At 38.1% G+C, this 14,616-nt stretch overlaps 2 protein-coding genes across 2 annotated transcripts in view; one reads left to right on the plus strand and one right to left on the minus strand.

Annotated features, from left to right (window-relative positions):
• Positions 1 to 14,616, plus strand: part of LOC135082631 (uridine 5'-monophosphate synthase-like) — a 201,616-nt gene that overhangs the window by 146,761 nt on the left and 40,239 nt on the right. The window lies entirely within an intron of this gene.
• Positions 7,222 to 14,616, minus strand: part of LOC135082628 (tubulin beta chain-like) — a 35,733-nt gene continuing 28,338 nt past the window's right edge. Inside the window, exons 2-3 of the mRNA XM_063977413.1 lie at positions 13,827 to 13,935; positions 7,222 to 8,839 (exon numbers count right to left, since the gene is read on the minus strand). Of these exons, the coding sequence (XP_063833483.1) occupies positions 7,632 to 8,839; positions 13,827 to 13,935 (1,317 nt within the window). The 3' untranslated portion in view covers positions 7,222 to 7,631. The remainder of the gene's footprint in view (positions 8,840 to 13,826; positions 13,936 to 14,616) is intronic.

Here is a 14,616-nt window from a genome sequence, read left to right on the forward strand (position 1 = left end):
AACCACGACGTTTCAGAATACGACTTTTATAGTTCCAAAATACTGAGCTGTCCTATGCATGACATTGACAGTGGGGCGCCACCGTCAATACCGGATCGCTGGTTCCGATTTTTGCCATGTTGGAAACAATATAGTTGAACGATGGTAGCGCCCCCCTGTCATTGAGTTTGGTGGGACAGTTCAGCGTGGGTCATCTATACCATTGTTCTCACAGATATACATTCATCGTAAATGAAATCCAAAGCATCATGATATACTCGCAAATCGACTAAAATAAGTTGGAATAATGAATAATAATGTGTAATTAAAATTCGTAGAGTAAATTCAAAGTCAAAATTTCTTTATTTGTATAGACTATTAAATAGTAATTACAAATCGTCAAATATTTTGCTCTTAAGGAGCCTCTACATGTCTCATAATCTTTTTACCCTACCAGCGCTATCATACAGTGTATATTATTTTTCGGGCAATGATGTTATTACACAAATGTTTAATAATTAATTAATGTTTTATGACATAGAAGCTTTACATTTTGATATGTTAGTTGCTTGCTATTTATAGCGTTATTCTAAGGTTTGGTTAGTTTTAATTAATCACAGTAATTTGTTAAAAGAATTATGAAAGCATTTCGTATGATCATTTATTTCAATTTTGAGAATTTTGTTGTTCAATTTTGAGAATTTTGTTAAAATTCATGAATCTTTGTTGCTACTATAGATTAGATTTTAAATTATGTAATTTAAAATAAATTCGAGATAAAATGACGTCAAAATCTTAAAAACGCGAGAGAAATGAATCTGTCGCTCTCACCAACTATTATGTATGGATTAGTTACTTAAATATTAATGTGCCGAAATAGTATTGTAATTTACATTTAAGATTGTATAAATAAGTATAAGTTTACTGTAAAATATAGTGTATAATGAAATTGTGGATTTTGACAAGCTCTTGTAGCGTACATATTAATAACGTAACTTTTTATCAAGTCAATGAGGGTTCTCGCGATTGAAAAATCCGCCAGATGGCAATACGTAGACGCGAGGTCCAAATGCTTCATGATTGGTTATTTTTGACATGAAACAATCATGCAGCATTTGGACCTCCTATCTACGTATTGCTATCTGGCGGATTTTTCAATCGCGAAAACCCTCATTGGGTAGTTGTTTCAAATAATCGATTTATTTAAGAGATGTCAAAGCATTTTCATCATCAGTCGGACTAGGATGCACGCCGTGTCAAAATCTTATCAATGATTTTACTTTAGACGACAAACGTATGAGCTTATCGTGTAAAATCGATAAAATGGCTCCATAAAAGCTTATCGTGGCGCGTATCTTAGACCTACAGGCCATCTCTATTGCAAGAGCACAACCGTCTCTAGTTTGCCAGAGGCATCTATTTTTTGCTGTAATGTATAAAAATCCACAATTTTACTGTAGTTGTAAGTAAAACTTAACAAAACTAATGTTGCATTATTTCTACGTTGCGTTGCCATATTTTGTATCGTGTATTATAACTGTTTACTTAGATGGGCAGCTTGTTATTTTTTAACGCTTTGATTTGTCGATAGAATCATTGAGTTGAGCTATAGGGTCCAGTGATTTTTTAAAAACGTTATTTTTCGTCTTTAAAAAATCCATGGGCTTAAATTTTAAGTAATATTCTAATGTGTTATGAAAAAAGGGCTATTTCTATTGTTGCTATATTTAAAGCTGTACGTTAATTCAATTGTTTGTATGATTTTTTCTTTACATCAATTTAAGAGGAAGTTTTTAATTATGATATGAATATTTGTATTTGGTACTTATGACTAATTATAATGTGAAAATGGATTAGAAATATCAATACTATTGATTCAGATTTAAAAACTGAAGTAGTAATTGAATAATTGTAATATTATGATAAAAAAAAATACTATTGATTCAGATTTAAAAACTGAAGTAAACCTTGTAATATTATGATAAAAATATTATATACTACGTCCAGAGGAAAAAAGTGTTTGTATACATAATAGCATTTACAAAATAATATTAACCATTGAAGCGATGTAACCGCCTAGCTAGACTATTTATTTGCTTGTCGCTTCGTCAAACGTAGGGCCTTGTCGATGTGCCTTTATGAATGTTTTTCCTGCAGAGGAGAAGTAGTGTTTTAGTAAAATTTTCTAAAGCCTAGTCCATGAGCACGTAGAATTTTGTCCAATTACCCCAAGCTACCCATCCTTATCGCTCGCGCTAATTATTGGCTCTGTGCACGATTACAGCGCCAACTAGCGTCTATAACTTTGTGGGCTCTGTCACATTGACATTTAGGTCGTTTAATTGTGAAAAAATATCAAAATGAAAAAATAACAAATATTTTCGACTAATAAATTGCTGTGATACCACGATTTGGGTGGAAAAAAGGTTTTGAAATCATTTTGGTCACTCAAATCAAATGAGGTAAGTCCGAAAAGTGTGTTTGATTTTGATTGTGTCAGGGTTTGTTTACTTCATTTATAGTTGTAGTTTTACAGTAAAACAAAAAGAAAAAGCTACTTTATCGGTTTCATTATATTACAGTAAATATATTTAAATGTTCCTGTATCGCTAGTAATAAATTAAATATCGTTTTCAGATCGAAATGAGTATTGTTTTGAAGACCGGGTTTGTGAGTGTTACAATATCAAATTCCAACCACAAACCGTATTTAAAGGAAAGTTGTTGATATTGGCTGGACAAGTCCGAGATGTAGAAGAATTAAGAACAAAACAAGGGCAGAGTTCAATAATTCACGCTCTCATCATAAGGCAAACATCTGTGCACAACAACTACTGTGACTCATTTTTGTACTATCACGTTGTATAGTCTAGTTATTTCCAAATTGTAAACGGCTATTAAACCAGCCCTATCGAAATACAGTCCACTCTTTTATTTAAGTACCCAGTAGGACCCTTTTCATGCGATTAATTAATGATATTAAAATGTATTATGTAGAATCGCTTTGCCATTGACAGATACATCTAATGACAGAGCTTACATTATTTCTACTTTTGACGAGTGCATTACCGCAGCAAAATTTTTATAAATGTTGTGCTTTAGAGAGTCGAGAGTATAGCAGATAATTAGTCCATCGTGAGCAGAAATTTGTCCACTAATAGCAAAATTCGTTCAAATTATAGTTTTAAAGTTATTAAGAAAAAACAGATTTTGCTGGGGTAATGTTTGAAACGTTACCCCAGCAAAATTTTTTTTTGAAAGTCGTTCTATCCCGGAACCAAATACATGGATAGATAGCTTTTGTTGCGTAGTAATTTGTCCACGAACAGCAAAATTTGTTCGTGTTCCGGTTCTCAAGTTATTCAGAATTTTGCTGGGGTAATGTTTTGTGATGTCTTAAATCTCGTAAATGGCTCAACGCAGAAGTTTGAAAAAAATACCAATGATAGACCTTGATATGTCCAAATTAGTTGAAGCATTAGTAATTGATTTGAATGATAAACACCAGTGTAGTTCAATGATTTCGAAAATCAGATAAAACGGATTTGTGAGTAAACCAGTACTCTTACAATCGAATAAAAAGATGTAGCATGTACCCTTGGTACACCTTTATAACCACAGTAAATATAAATGATGTGTCTTTGCGCAAAAGAGAGATTTCAAGAAATTTAATTTATTTTAACAGTCTTACTTTCGTGGCCGAATACGCAATTCCCTTATAACAAGGGAACATAGCATACAATGGACAAATTAAAATGTTTCTTGAATAAGCTATCCTGTTAATTTCAGCTTTATATTACGGCTTATAAGAAAGTTATCGGACTGCAAAAAAATATCAGGAATTCTTCTATAAGCCGATCAAATTATAAAGGTCACAAAAAAGCGACCATTTCATACATAAGGCTTTCCATCTTAAATCAACGGTATGAAATCGAGGTTTCGTCAGTACAGTTGCGAACAAGGGTGTTGTGTTGAGTTGAGAGGTCAGATTATTGAAATAATAAAACGAACATTTTATTTTTTAAATACATTTTATAATTTACATTACAGATAACAATGAGAGGATGACATTGCAAGGTGGTGCCAGTCCAGTCTTAAATCCGTTGATATATGCGGCATCTGCCATCTTTTTGGCTAGAAGATTCTTCCATCTTGCAGCGTAGACCTTTACCTACAGACCTTAGACAGTATTTTTGTGAAAATTCTTACGCATGGTGGAGGAAGGGACGCTCTAGACACTCATGTCTACAAGGAGTCACATGAACTCCAGTTTTAAATCCGTTGACATCTGCTGCATCTGCCATCTTTTTGGTTAGAAGATTCTTCCATCTTGCAGCGTAGACCTTTAGCTACAGACCTTAGACAGTATTTTTGTGAAAATTCTTACGCATGGTGGAGGAAGGGACGCTCTAGACACTCAAGTCTACAAGGAGTCACATGAACTCCAGTTTTAAATCCGTTGACATCTGCTGCATCTGCCATCTTTTTGGTTAGAAGATTCTTCCATCTTGCAGCGTAGACCTTTAGCTACAGACCTTAGACAGTATTTTTGTGAAAATTCTTACGCATGGTGGAGGAAGGGACGCTCTAGACACTCAATTGTACAAGGAGTCACATGAACTCCAGTTTTAAATCCGTTGACATCTGCTGCATATGCCATCTTTTTGGTTACAAGATTCTTCCATCTTGCAGCGTAGACCTTTAGCTACAGACTTTAGACATTATTTTTGAAAAAAAAAACGCATGGTGGAACGACGACGGAGACTGATTAGAAATTTAATATTTAAAAATCGTTTGCACGAATTACAATATTCCACATAACTGTACAAAACATTGACAGCTAAGCTACTAATTTGCAAAGTATACCTGTATGTATGGAGTGATCGCTTTTCTGTAACCTTTATAATTTGGTTGGCTTATAGAAGAATTCCTGATATTTTTTGCAGTTCTATAACTTTCTTTTAAGTCGTAATATAAAGCTGAAATTAACAGGATAGCTTATTCAAGGAACATTTTAATTTGTTCGTTGTATGGCATGTTCCCTTGTCATAAGGGAATTGCGTATTCGGCCACGAAAGTAAGACTGTTAAAATAAATTAAATTTCTTGAAATCTCTCTTTTGCGCAAAGACACATCATTTATATTTACTGTGGTTATAAAGGTGTACCAAGGGTACATTCTACACCTTTTTATTCGATTGTAAGAGTACTGGTTTACTCACAAATCCTTTAAATCTGATTTTCGAAATCATTTAATTACACTGGTGTTTATCATTCAAATCAATTATTAATGCTTGAACTAATTTGGACATATCAAGGTCTATCATTGGTATTTTTTTCAAACTTCTGCGTTGAGCCATTTACGAGATCTGGGACATCACAAAACATTACCCCAGCAAAATTCTGAATAACTTGAAAACCGGAACACGAACAAATTTTGCTATTCGTGGACAAATTACTACGCAACAAGAGCTATCTATCCATGTATTTGGTTCCGGGATAGAACGACTTTCAAAAAAAAATTTTGCCAGGGTAATGTTTCAAACATTACCCCAGCAAAATCTGTTTTTTCCTAATAACTTTAAAACTATAATTTGAACGAATTTTGCTATTAGTGGACAAATTTCTGCTCACGATGGACTAATTATCTGCTATACTCTCGACTCTCTAAAGCACAACATTTATAAAAATTTTGCTGCGGTAATGCACTCACTTTTGACCACCATGAGCGCTGCGATAGATTATGTTACCCCCACCTAGTACTTCGCACCCAGCGAATATTGCTGTCGCGACTGTGCGACGGGCGCCCGCAGTGAGTGTGCGAGCGCGACAGCATCATAATTACGCGCGAGCGATAAGGATGGGTAGCTTGGGGTCATTGGACAAAATTCTACGTGCTCACGGACCAGGCTTTACTAAGGTATGTAAGAATCTCTATACGCAATAATCACTTGTTGGATCCTCACTTTAGATGTAATTCGTTGTGGGGTGGCCACAGTTTCCGATCTGTGAATATGTGACGGTAGCTGTGCAAAATTATTGTAATTTTTCGGTTTGTGTGTATGTTTGTTACTTCTTCATACAAAAAGTAATGGACTGATTTTGATGAAAATGCGTTGATTTATTTTAAATTGATAAACTGACATTTGAATCTTAGAAAAAAACATACGGGTCGAATTGAGAACCTCCTCCTTTTTTTGAAGTCGGTTGAAAACTTAGGTTAACTGAATGTTTGTGTTTCTAGATATTGCAGATTTTTTGCTTTGTTATATCTATTATTACATTTTTGGCTTAAAATAAATTTAATAATAATACTAAGAGTTCTAAAAACTACTTTCATGTCTTTACAGCTCGGCTATGTGGCCGCCCCTTTAGTTATAATTATATTAAGTTATATTATTCGTAATAAGTCCGCTGTCGTGCATTTAATGTTGTATTGAGTTATTAAAAGACAATATTTCAACATAAAAACTAACTACATAACGGTAACCTGGCTTTACAACCTTTGGTTAATGTTAGCAACAGTATTTGACTTGCTAATCAAACATTTTGGCAAAAAACAAGATGTCCGATGCCGCCATTTTGGGGCCAGGATCGGCGGGAAAATCCTGCCTCATTCACATGTTTTCTTTTAAAAATATTATTGGCCCTATTTTGACTCGAGAAATCTCATTGTGCATATAGATCGTTGCATCCACGAAGACGCGCCCCAACATTCTTCCGCTAATGTTTGAGTGTTATCGGTACACGCTAAATTAAAATTATTCATGAGTGGCACACATACACTACAATAATAACGCTCGGATTGCTCGGATCAAATTCCCCGCACCCGCGCTTCCCTCGACCAAAAATTGGTGGGGCGCGTCTTCGTGGATGAAACGAACAAAAGAAATAAACTGTCTCTACAAGCGACATCTAGCGAACAATATGGTCATTTTTCATGGGTTGGTAAAGTCGAGGTTTTCTCCAACAGCGGTTAAATTAACGGTAAACTAGAGATTGTGTTCACAATAGTGTAAATATGGTATAAATAAGTCGATCATAAGTGTACAATATTATTGTAACGCGGACGCGTCGAGAGAGTTAAATAAATATTTGTCTATTAGTTTGAGTTTATTTTCTTTCACTTTATCATCTAAGTACTGCAAATTCCTCGGGGATCGAACCCACAACGACCCTAATCGTTAAAAAAGTATTCAGCTGTCGCTTAATTTCGGTGAGATTTCAAAATAAAATGTCGAAGGTTTTGTTTAAAACATTTAATTATAAATTAATATATAAAAGCATACAAGACATTACAATAACTTAAGCTAAGAAATGCACAGATTGGTACGTTCCTTATGAATTTCTGACTCTTAGCTATCTATAAAATTCACTTTTAAAAACAGACTTCGATATAATACTATTCAATATAATATTATAAAATATTATTTATTATTATCATTTGCACTCTTACGGCGCGTCAACGGCGTTGACGGATAACAGTGCGAGAGGTCCCACGAAGAGTCACGATGCTTTGGTTTTACAGAAGATATCTTAGCCTCTAATTTTCGAAAGTGTAGAAGTGAGATGATGCGGGAAGCCTGACCGCACTTATATGACCAGCATTTTTGACATCACAAACGGTGAAACGCGTCCCAACACGCGGCCTTCTCTAGTCGTGCTGCTCGTCCTGCGCCAGCTCCTCCATGTCCTCCTGGTCGAACTCCGTGTCGTCCTCCGCCGTCGCCTCCTGGTACTGCTGGTACTCCGACACCAGGTCGTTCACGTTGCTCTCCGCCTCGTTAAACTCCATCTCGTCCATACCCTCCCCAGTATACCAATGCAAGAACGCCTTACGCCTGAACATAGCCGTGAACTGCTCCGATATCCTCTTGAACAACTCCTGAATGGCCGTCGTGTTACCGATAAACGTAGACGACATCTTCAAACCCTTCGGAGGAATATCACACACCGCCGTCTTCACGTTGTTCGGAATCCATTCCACGAAGAAGCTGCTGTTCTTGTTCTGAATCGACAGCATCTGCTCGTCGACCTCCTTCATGGACATGCGTCCACGGAAGATGGCGGCGACGGTGAGGTAGCGGCCGTGGCGCGGGTCGCAGGCCGCCATCATGTTCTTGGCGTCGAACATCTGCTGGGTGAGCTCGGGCACGGTGAGCGCGCGGTACTGCTGGCTGCCGCGGGAGGTCAGGGGAGCGAAGCCGGGCATGAAGAAGTGCAGACGCGGGAAGGGGACCATGTTCACGGCCAGCTTGCGGAGATCCGCATTCAGCTGACCGGGGAACCGCAGACACGTGGTCACGCCGGACATCGTGAGTGAGACTAGGTGGTTGAGGTCTCCGTAAGTGGGGTTGGGTACTTTGAGGGTTCTGTAGCAGATGTCGTATAGGGCTTCGTTGTCTATGCAGTAGGTTTCGTCTGTGTTTTCGACTAGCTGGTGGATGGAGAGGACGGCGTTGTAGGGTTCGACGACGGTGTCTGACACTTTGGGCGAGGGGACGACTGAGTAGGTGTTCATGATTCTGTCGGGGTATTCTTCTCTGATTTTGGAGATGAGGAGGGTGCCCATGCCGGAGCCGGTGCCGCCGCCGAGGGAGTGCGTGAGCTGGAAGCCCTGGAGACAGTCGCAGTTTTCGCACTCCTTGCGGACGACGTCTAGGACCGCGTCGACGAGCTCGGCGCCCTCGGTGTAGTGTCCCTTGGCCCAGTTGTTGCCGGCGCCGGACTGGCCGAAGACGAAGTTGTCTGGGCGGAACAGCTGGCCGTAGGCGCCGGAGCGCACGGCGTCCATGGTGCCGGGCTCCAGGTCGAGGAGGATGGCGCGGGGCACGTACTTGCCGCCGTTCTCCGCCGTCGCAACTGGAAACAAGGAAAGGTACGTTTTAATAAGTTATACCTAGTAATTTCTGCATGCTCCTTCAGATAAGTTACTTTTATAGTGGACTAGAATCACTTGATAATGACACGAAACCACAAAATCCATTATGACGACCATATTTGGGACACGTAGTGGTATATTTGAAAGCAGTTGAAAGGTAAAGTAAATTGAACCGTTCGATGGGTTGGTAAATAAATCTTTTTTCGAAAGTTCCCTTACCGTTTAACTGTGTTTTTACTATTAACATATTTTTAAGGCATAACCAACATATTTTATCAAGGTCCCTACAATTACTGTCTACTTCTAGACTAGAGTGACAGTTTCGTATGACCTTTATCGTCCAGCCTTGAGTGAAAAAGGGTAGAAAAGCTGCAGGGCATTAAATATTAATTGGAAAGTGTCGTGTTTTCTCAGACACAGCTGTAGAATATACCTAAGTAGTGTAGGTTTTTTCCCTCGAATTCAAATATGCGTCAACTAACTATATCGCTTAATAATAGGTAATTAAATAAGGTGCCCCAGACAAAGTAATTCAACTTCCTTCTGTTTACAGAGTTCAAAAAATTTGTAAAAGAACTAGCTAGGTAGTTCTAGGACACATTCAGCAAATCAGCTTTTTGTTCTCCAATAAAACATCTAACCTTGTGTTTCTTTCTTTCTAGGTCTGTAAAAACTACAATAAACCAGCCAGCTGGTTAGCCGGTTGCAGATAGCAGTGGGGTAAGTTAAGTTTTTGAATACATTATTCTTTGCACTCTTACGGCGCGTCAACGGTTCCTGCCTAATAATTAGTTATGCTTTTAGTTAAGTAAGTAAGTTTGTTTATGAATAAAACTGTACATACTCGTAGTTATGCTTTATGAATGCAGACGAGGCTAAATCAGATATTATTCGTTCAGATCTGTGGCAAAGTTTTCGTGACTTCGTAAAGGATAAAAAAGTCAAAAAGACGTTGCTAACTGAATACATCCTAGAGATTTATTGTGGTTTTAAAAGAATTTAATTAACATCAATCTAATTAATAGCCCTTACGTCAAAAGACTTAATGATTTGCCGCTTCACTTAGCCCGTGAAAGGTCAAAGAACTAAACTGCATCATTTCATCAAAGAACCAATGAGAACTTCTGGCTAAGGGTATCCTGTAACACGGTGTTTTACCGTGTTTTATTTTTAATTGGTTTCTTGGGAACTTTTTGTGGTGTCTTATTGGAGGAATTTAAGTTAATAGATCGATATTTTTAAAATAATCACACCATCCACTAATGGTGGTACCTATAGCTGGATCAGGGACTTCGTACCTACTAAGTAGGTACGGAAAATTAGTATACAAATAAATAGACATAACTTGAAAACATAGATTTCATAGGTTGCAGCTTTATAGGAACCATTTTTTATGTTCGCTCTGAATTATGAACGTGGACTATGTGATTCTCTAGCATTTTGTAAACTTCGCCTTCAGGGCGTATAAAAGCAGATTAATTACATGCAGATTTGCAGAAATAAATTACTTCTATGACTTGCTGATACTGCCTAAATAAAAAGGACTTGAAATTAAGTGAAATGAGTTCAATTATAACGCTGCAATACGCTATGCGAGTGTATGAATAATAATGAAAGTACTGTTAGCGAACGGTGCGCCGCGCTGCGGTCAGTAAGCCGATCGCCCGATCGCAATCGTTATGGCTTGATCATTTTACTAGATATTGGTTTTATGGATATTGTAATAATGAAACTATTGTCTTGGGCTGAGAAGGACGACTCAGTAACAGGATTTTTTATGAACTCTTTGTCTTGGATATTGTTATAATGAAACTATTGTCTTGGGCTTGGAAGAAGACAGAACATACGAGTACTTAGTAACAGGAGTTCTTTATCCTGTTACAATGATTCTTAAGTTCAATGTTCTTCTTACAAACTGTAACTTTGTAATTTGAAGGTTTTGTGAATTTGGTAACTTCTTGCTTCTTCTCATCACTTCCCCCACAAGCTAGCTATAGCTAATTGAGTTAGGTTTAGATGATCTCCAAATCTCTGACTTTTGACAATGTTTTAAAGTTCAAGGTTGTCACTAAACTGAGTAAACTGTAACTTTGTAACGTGATAGTTTCCTGAATTTGATAACTTCTCATCACTTCCCAATATGTAGTCCCGAAGAGCAGATGGTTAGGCAAGCTCTCAGATCATAGATCTATGATCTGAGGGCAAGCTATAGCTACTTCATTGAGTTAGGTTTAGGTGCTCTGTAAAAAGTTTACGATTACACATACGAGCACAAACAAAGGGTTTGAAGGACAAGCTATCGGATCGATTGAGCAAATACATAAGTAGGTACTTCAGAGGCGTATAGGGGCTTATTTAGTCCGATAAAGCTACCTTTATCTCACAGAGAAAACTAAAATGCTTATTTTTCTTCTCAAATAAAGATACATTTTATATGAAACCTACACCAAGGTTGAATCAAACACTGAAGCCATTGTCAGGATACAATTCCAGAATAGCTTAGTCACCAGTCGTTTCCACATAACTCTATAGAATATAGATCTAAGTATTGTTCGCTCATAAACTCCAATCAGACACGGTTGAGCAGTCTCATAGGAAAGTTAACTGTCTTAAAGCCGTCTTAAGACATAGGAGTCAAAATTAAGTGAGTTGCACCAAACAGACAGTGCAGTTTTTTTTTACATAAAATAAGTAACATTGAACTTTTTTACTGCAGAAGCCGCGTTATGAAGTGTCTTATCTAACTTTTATAAGACTTTAAAGTGTCTCACAACATAACCCTTCCTTATAACACCAAAGCATGTTACAATAGAGGACAATGGCATGTTACAGCGGATTAAGACTAATTAATTCCGAAGCGGGGTCATCGCTCTGGTAAGTGCTTGGCCAATTGCCGTACCCGCGGTAGAGCACAGATTAGTGAAGGATTACAACGACAGCTTTAAGGCGATACACATGCAAGTAAAACCTCAGATTAATAATTGGTAAAACGGAAAAGGGGCGTGCAGACTTAGCTTAGATGAATTGCACCATCTTACGATTTCGAATGCACCAAGTGGTGGGTTCGAAAATTTGTAGGCTATTTCTGCATTTGTTCCAAAGGTCCATTCTGCTTTTTTTTAACTTCAACAAACGTCAAGAGTATCAAACTCGTGTTTGTTTAGTTTGCAGTCTACACTGCGAACTGGAACTGGATGGAAAACTGCGTCAGCTATGCGAGCAAAGTTAAACTTCTCTTGATCTGCATTAACTAACAGCATGTGCAAGTAAATCAAGAATCAGAAATGAGGAGATCCGTAGGAGAACCAGAGTGACTGACATAGCCCGCAGAATCGCTAAAATCAAGTGGCAGTGGGCAGGGCACATTAGCTCGTAGAGCTGACGGCCGCTGGGGCAGGAAAATTCTTTAGTGGCGACCACGAGCCGGAAGACGTAGCGTGGGCAGGCCTCCCACTAGGTGGACCGACGATCTAGTGAAGGTCGCGGGAGGCGCCTGGATGCGAGCGGCGCACCGGTCTATGTGGAAATCCTTGGGGGAGGCCTTTGTCCAGCAGTGGACGGCATTAGGCTGAAACGAACGAATGAACGATGTGCAAGTAATAACAGTCGCAATGTGAATACACCTGTATGCAATTTGCATCACAGTATGCCTCAATCCCAAGTAAGTTTTTCGTGCTAGAGGTATGATAGGCAAGTGGCATGTGTGTCGCCGCCTATGGTATTTTATAAGTTGCAAACGATACGACGATCTGGGAAAAGTAGTGCTCTGTTATGAATATCATTAGAATTAATTCAGAACGGCACTGTATTAATCAACCGCAGAAATGTGGGTACAACTACAAGCTCGAGTGAGTGCAACAAGGTACAGAATAATTAAGATTTATTGGAACGAATGTAAATGAATAATACTAGTATTATTGAAAGTGTATTCAAACCAATATTGAAACGAGAAAATTTCTTTCACTTGTCTCGGTGTCAATTCGAGTAAAATTAAATGTAAATTAAGCTGATAGTTTTTTAACGATATCATAAGTCAAAGTGTTTAATGTTTGTTTCGTGCCATTTACGAGAAAGACGATAAACTACAGGCACAACGAAGTAAGATCAGGTTTAGGAAAAAGTAGCTCAGTTAAGAATATTATTGCAGCTGTCCACACAATGAAACTAGCGGTGGCTAGTTTGAATCTCGTATGGGGCAAATGGAATACCCGAATTTACTTTATGGGATATCTAGCATGGGTCTATCCATAACATAAATGAGAGCAGAGAATGGATGATAAAAATGAGAGAAATCTTGCTTTGTAGCGCGTTCTTTGGGCTTCGTTCGTTTGTTCGTTTCAGCCTAATGCCGTCCACTGCTGGAAAAAGGCCTCCCCCAAGGATTTCCATAACGATCGGTCCTGCGCTCCCTGCATCCATGCTCTTCTTACGGTCTTCACCAGATCGTCGGTCCACCTAGTGGGAGGCCTGCCCAATTCACTTCTTTGGGCTTACTTACACACACACACACACACACACACACACACACACACACACACACATACACACATACACACACACACACACATACTCACACTCACACTCTCACCTCCTGAGTTACATAGGTTTAAATTATCTTAGATTCTCTGGTATATTTTTATTTCTTTTTCTATATTTGTAACTAGTAATAAGCAAAATTAAACAATAACACACGGTTCGGGCGGAGAGTCTGGAGGCCTGAAATACAGGAATTTCCTAGTTTAGGCTCCAGTCCTCTCCAATATTATGTGTTTACTTACCCTATGTTCAACTTAACAACTCTCAACTTCATTATGTAATGCAATATAGTGAACATGTAATGATGTGGTGGAAAATAAAGAATTTATTTATTTATTAATTTACTTACGTCCAAAAATGGACTGCTATTGGCTGAGACCCTGATCTTACGTCCAGCAGTTGTCTACCTTCGATAAGATTATGATGACTTACCAGAGGCCTCATTGTAGTATACGGAGATTCGCTCGAGCTGTAGATCGCTGGTGCCTCGATACACGCCGGCCGGGTCGATGCCGTGCTCCTCCGATATGATCTCCCAGAACTGGCGAAGAAGAAAGGTATCGTTAGTGTGTGGAATTACGCTTAGGTAAAGCTGTGGTTCTGGATTGACGCCCTAAACTCCATGGAACTGCTCCCTCGAAAGGTATAGTCAAACAATTTTAAACGTCTATCCTCCTGTATAAACGTCATAATTTAAGTCCATTTTTGGACCACCAGTCGGAACATTTTTTTCTCAAAATATTTTATTCAGTACATAGGCCCTTTCCAGGGCACTTATACACTAATCTGGTGAAAACCTAGTAAGTAGGTGCTTTAGTTAGGATACAAAATGACATTATAGTTTTCAGGATTCTTTGTTCATAATAATGTGGAACTAGAAGAGTTATAAGTATTACATTTACTCCTCTTTGGAAGTCCCAGAGACAGAATGTCACTGTGGTCATGTAGTCACATTAAGGAATATCAATATGAAAACATTATTATAGGAAAGAATATTTATTATAATTAGTCATTGCATTTTGGTGCCATCTCCAATTATGGCGCGTATTCAATAGGTAAATGCACCACTCCATAATTATGTACCTATTGATAACAATCGTTCTCTTTTTATAGCAGTCATTGTATCTAATTACAAAATCAATATGAGACACTAATATCATTGTTTTGCCCTACTTCCAAACATAAATGTACCATATTAAACTAAGGTATTGTCTCCGTGAGG

The sequence above is a fragment of the Ostrinia nubilalis genome, chromosome 22 (genome assembly GCF_963855985.1).
Source record: "Ostrinia nubilalis chromosome 22, ilOstNubi1.1, whole genome shotgun sequence".
In the NCBI taxonomy this organism is placed as follows: domain Eukaryota; kingdom Metazoa; phylum Arthropoda; class Insecta; order Lepidoptera; family Crambidae; genus Ostrinia; species Ostrinia nubilalis.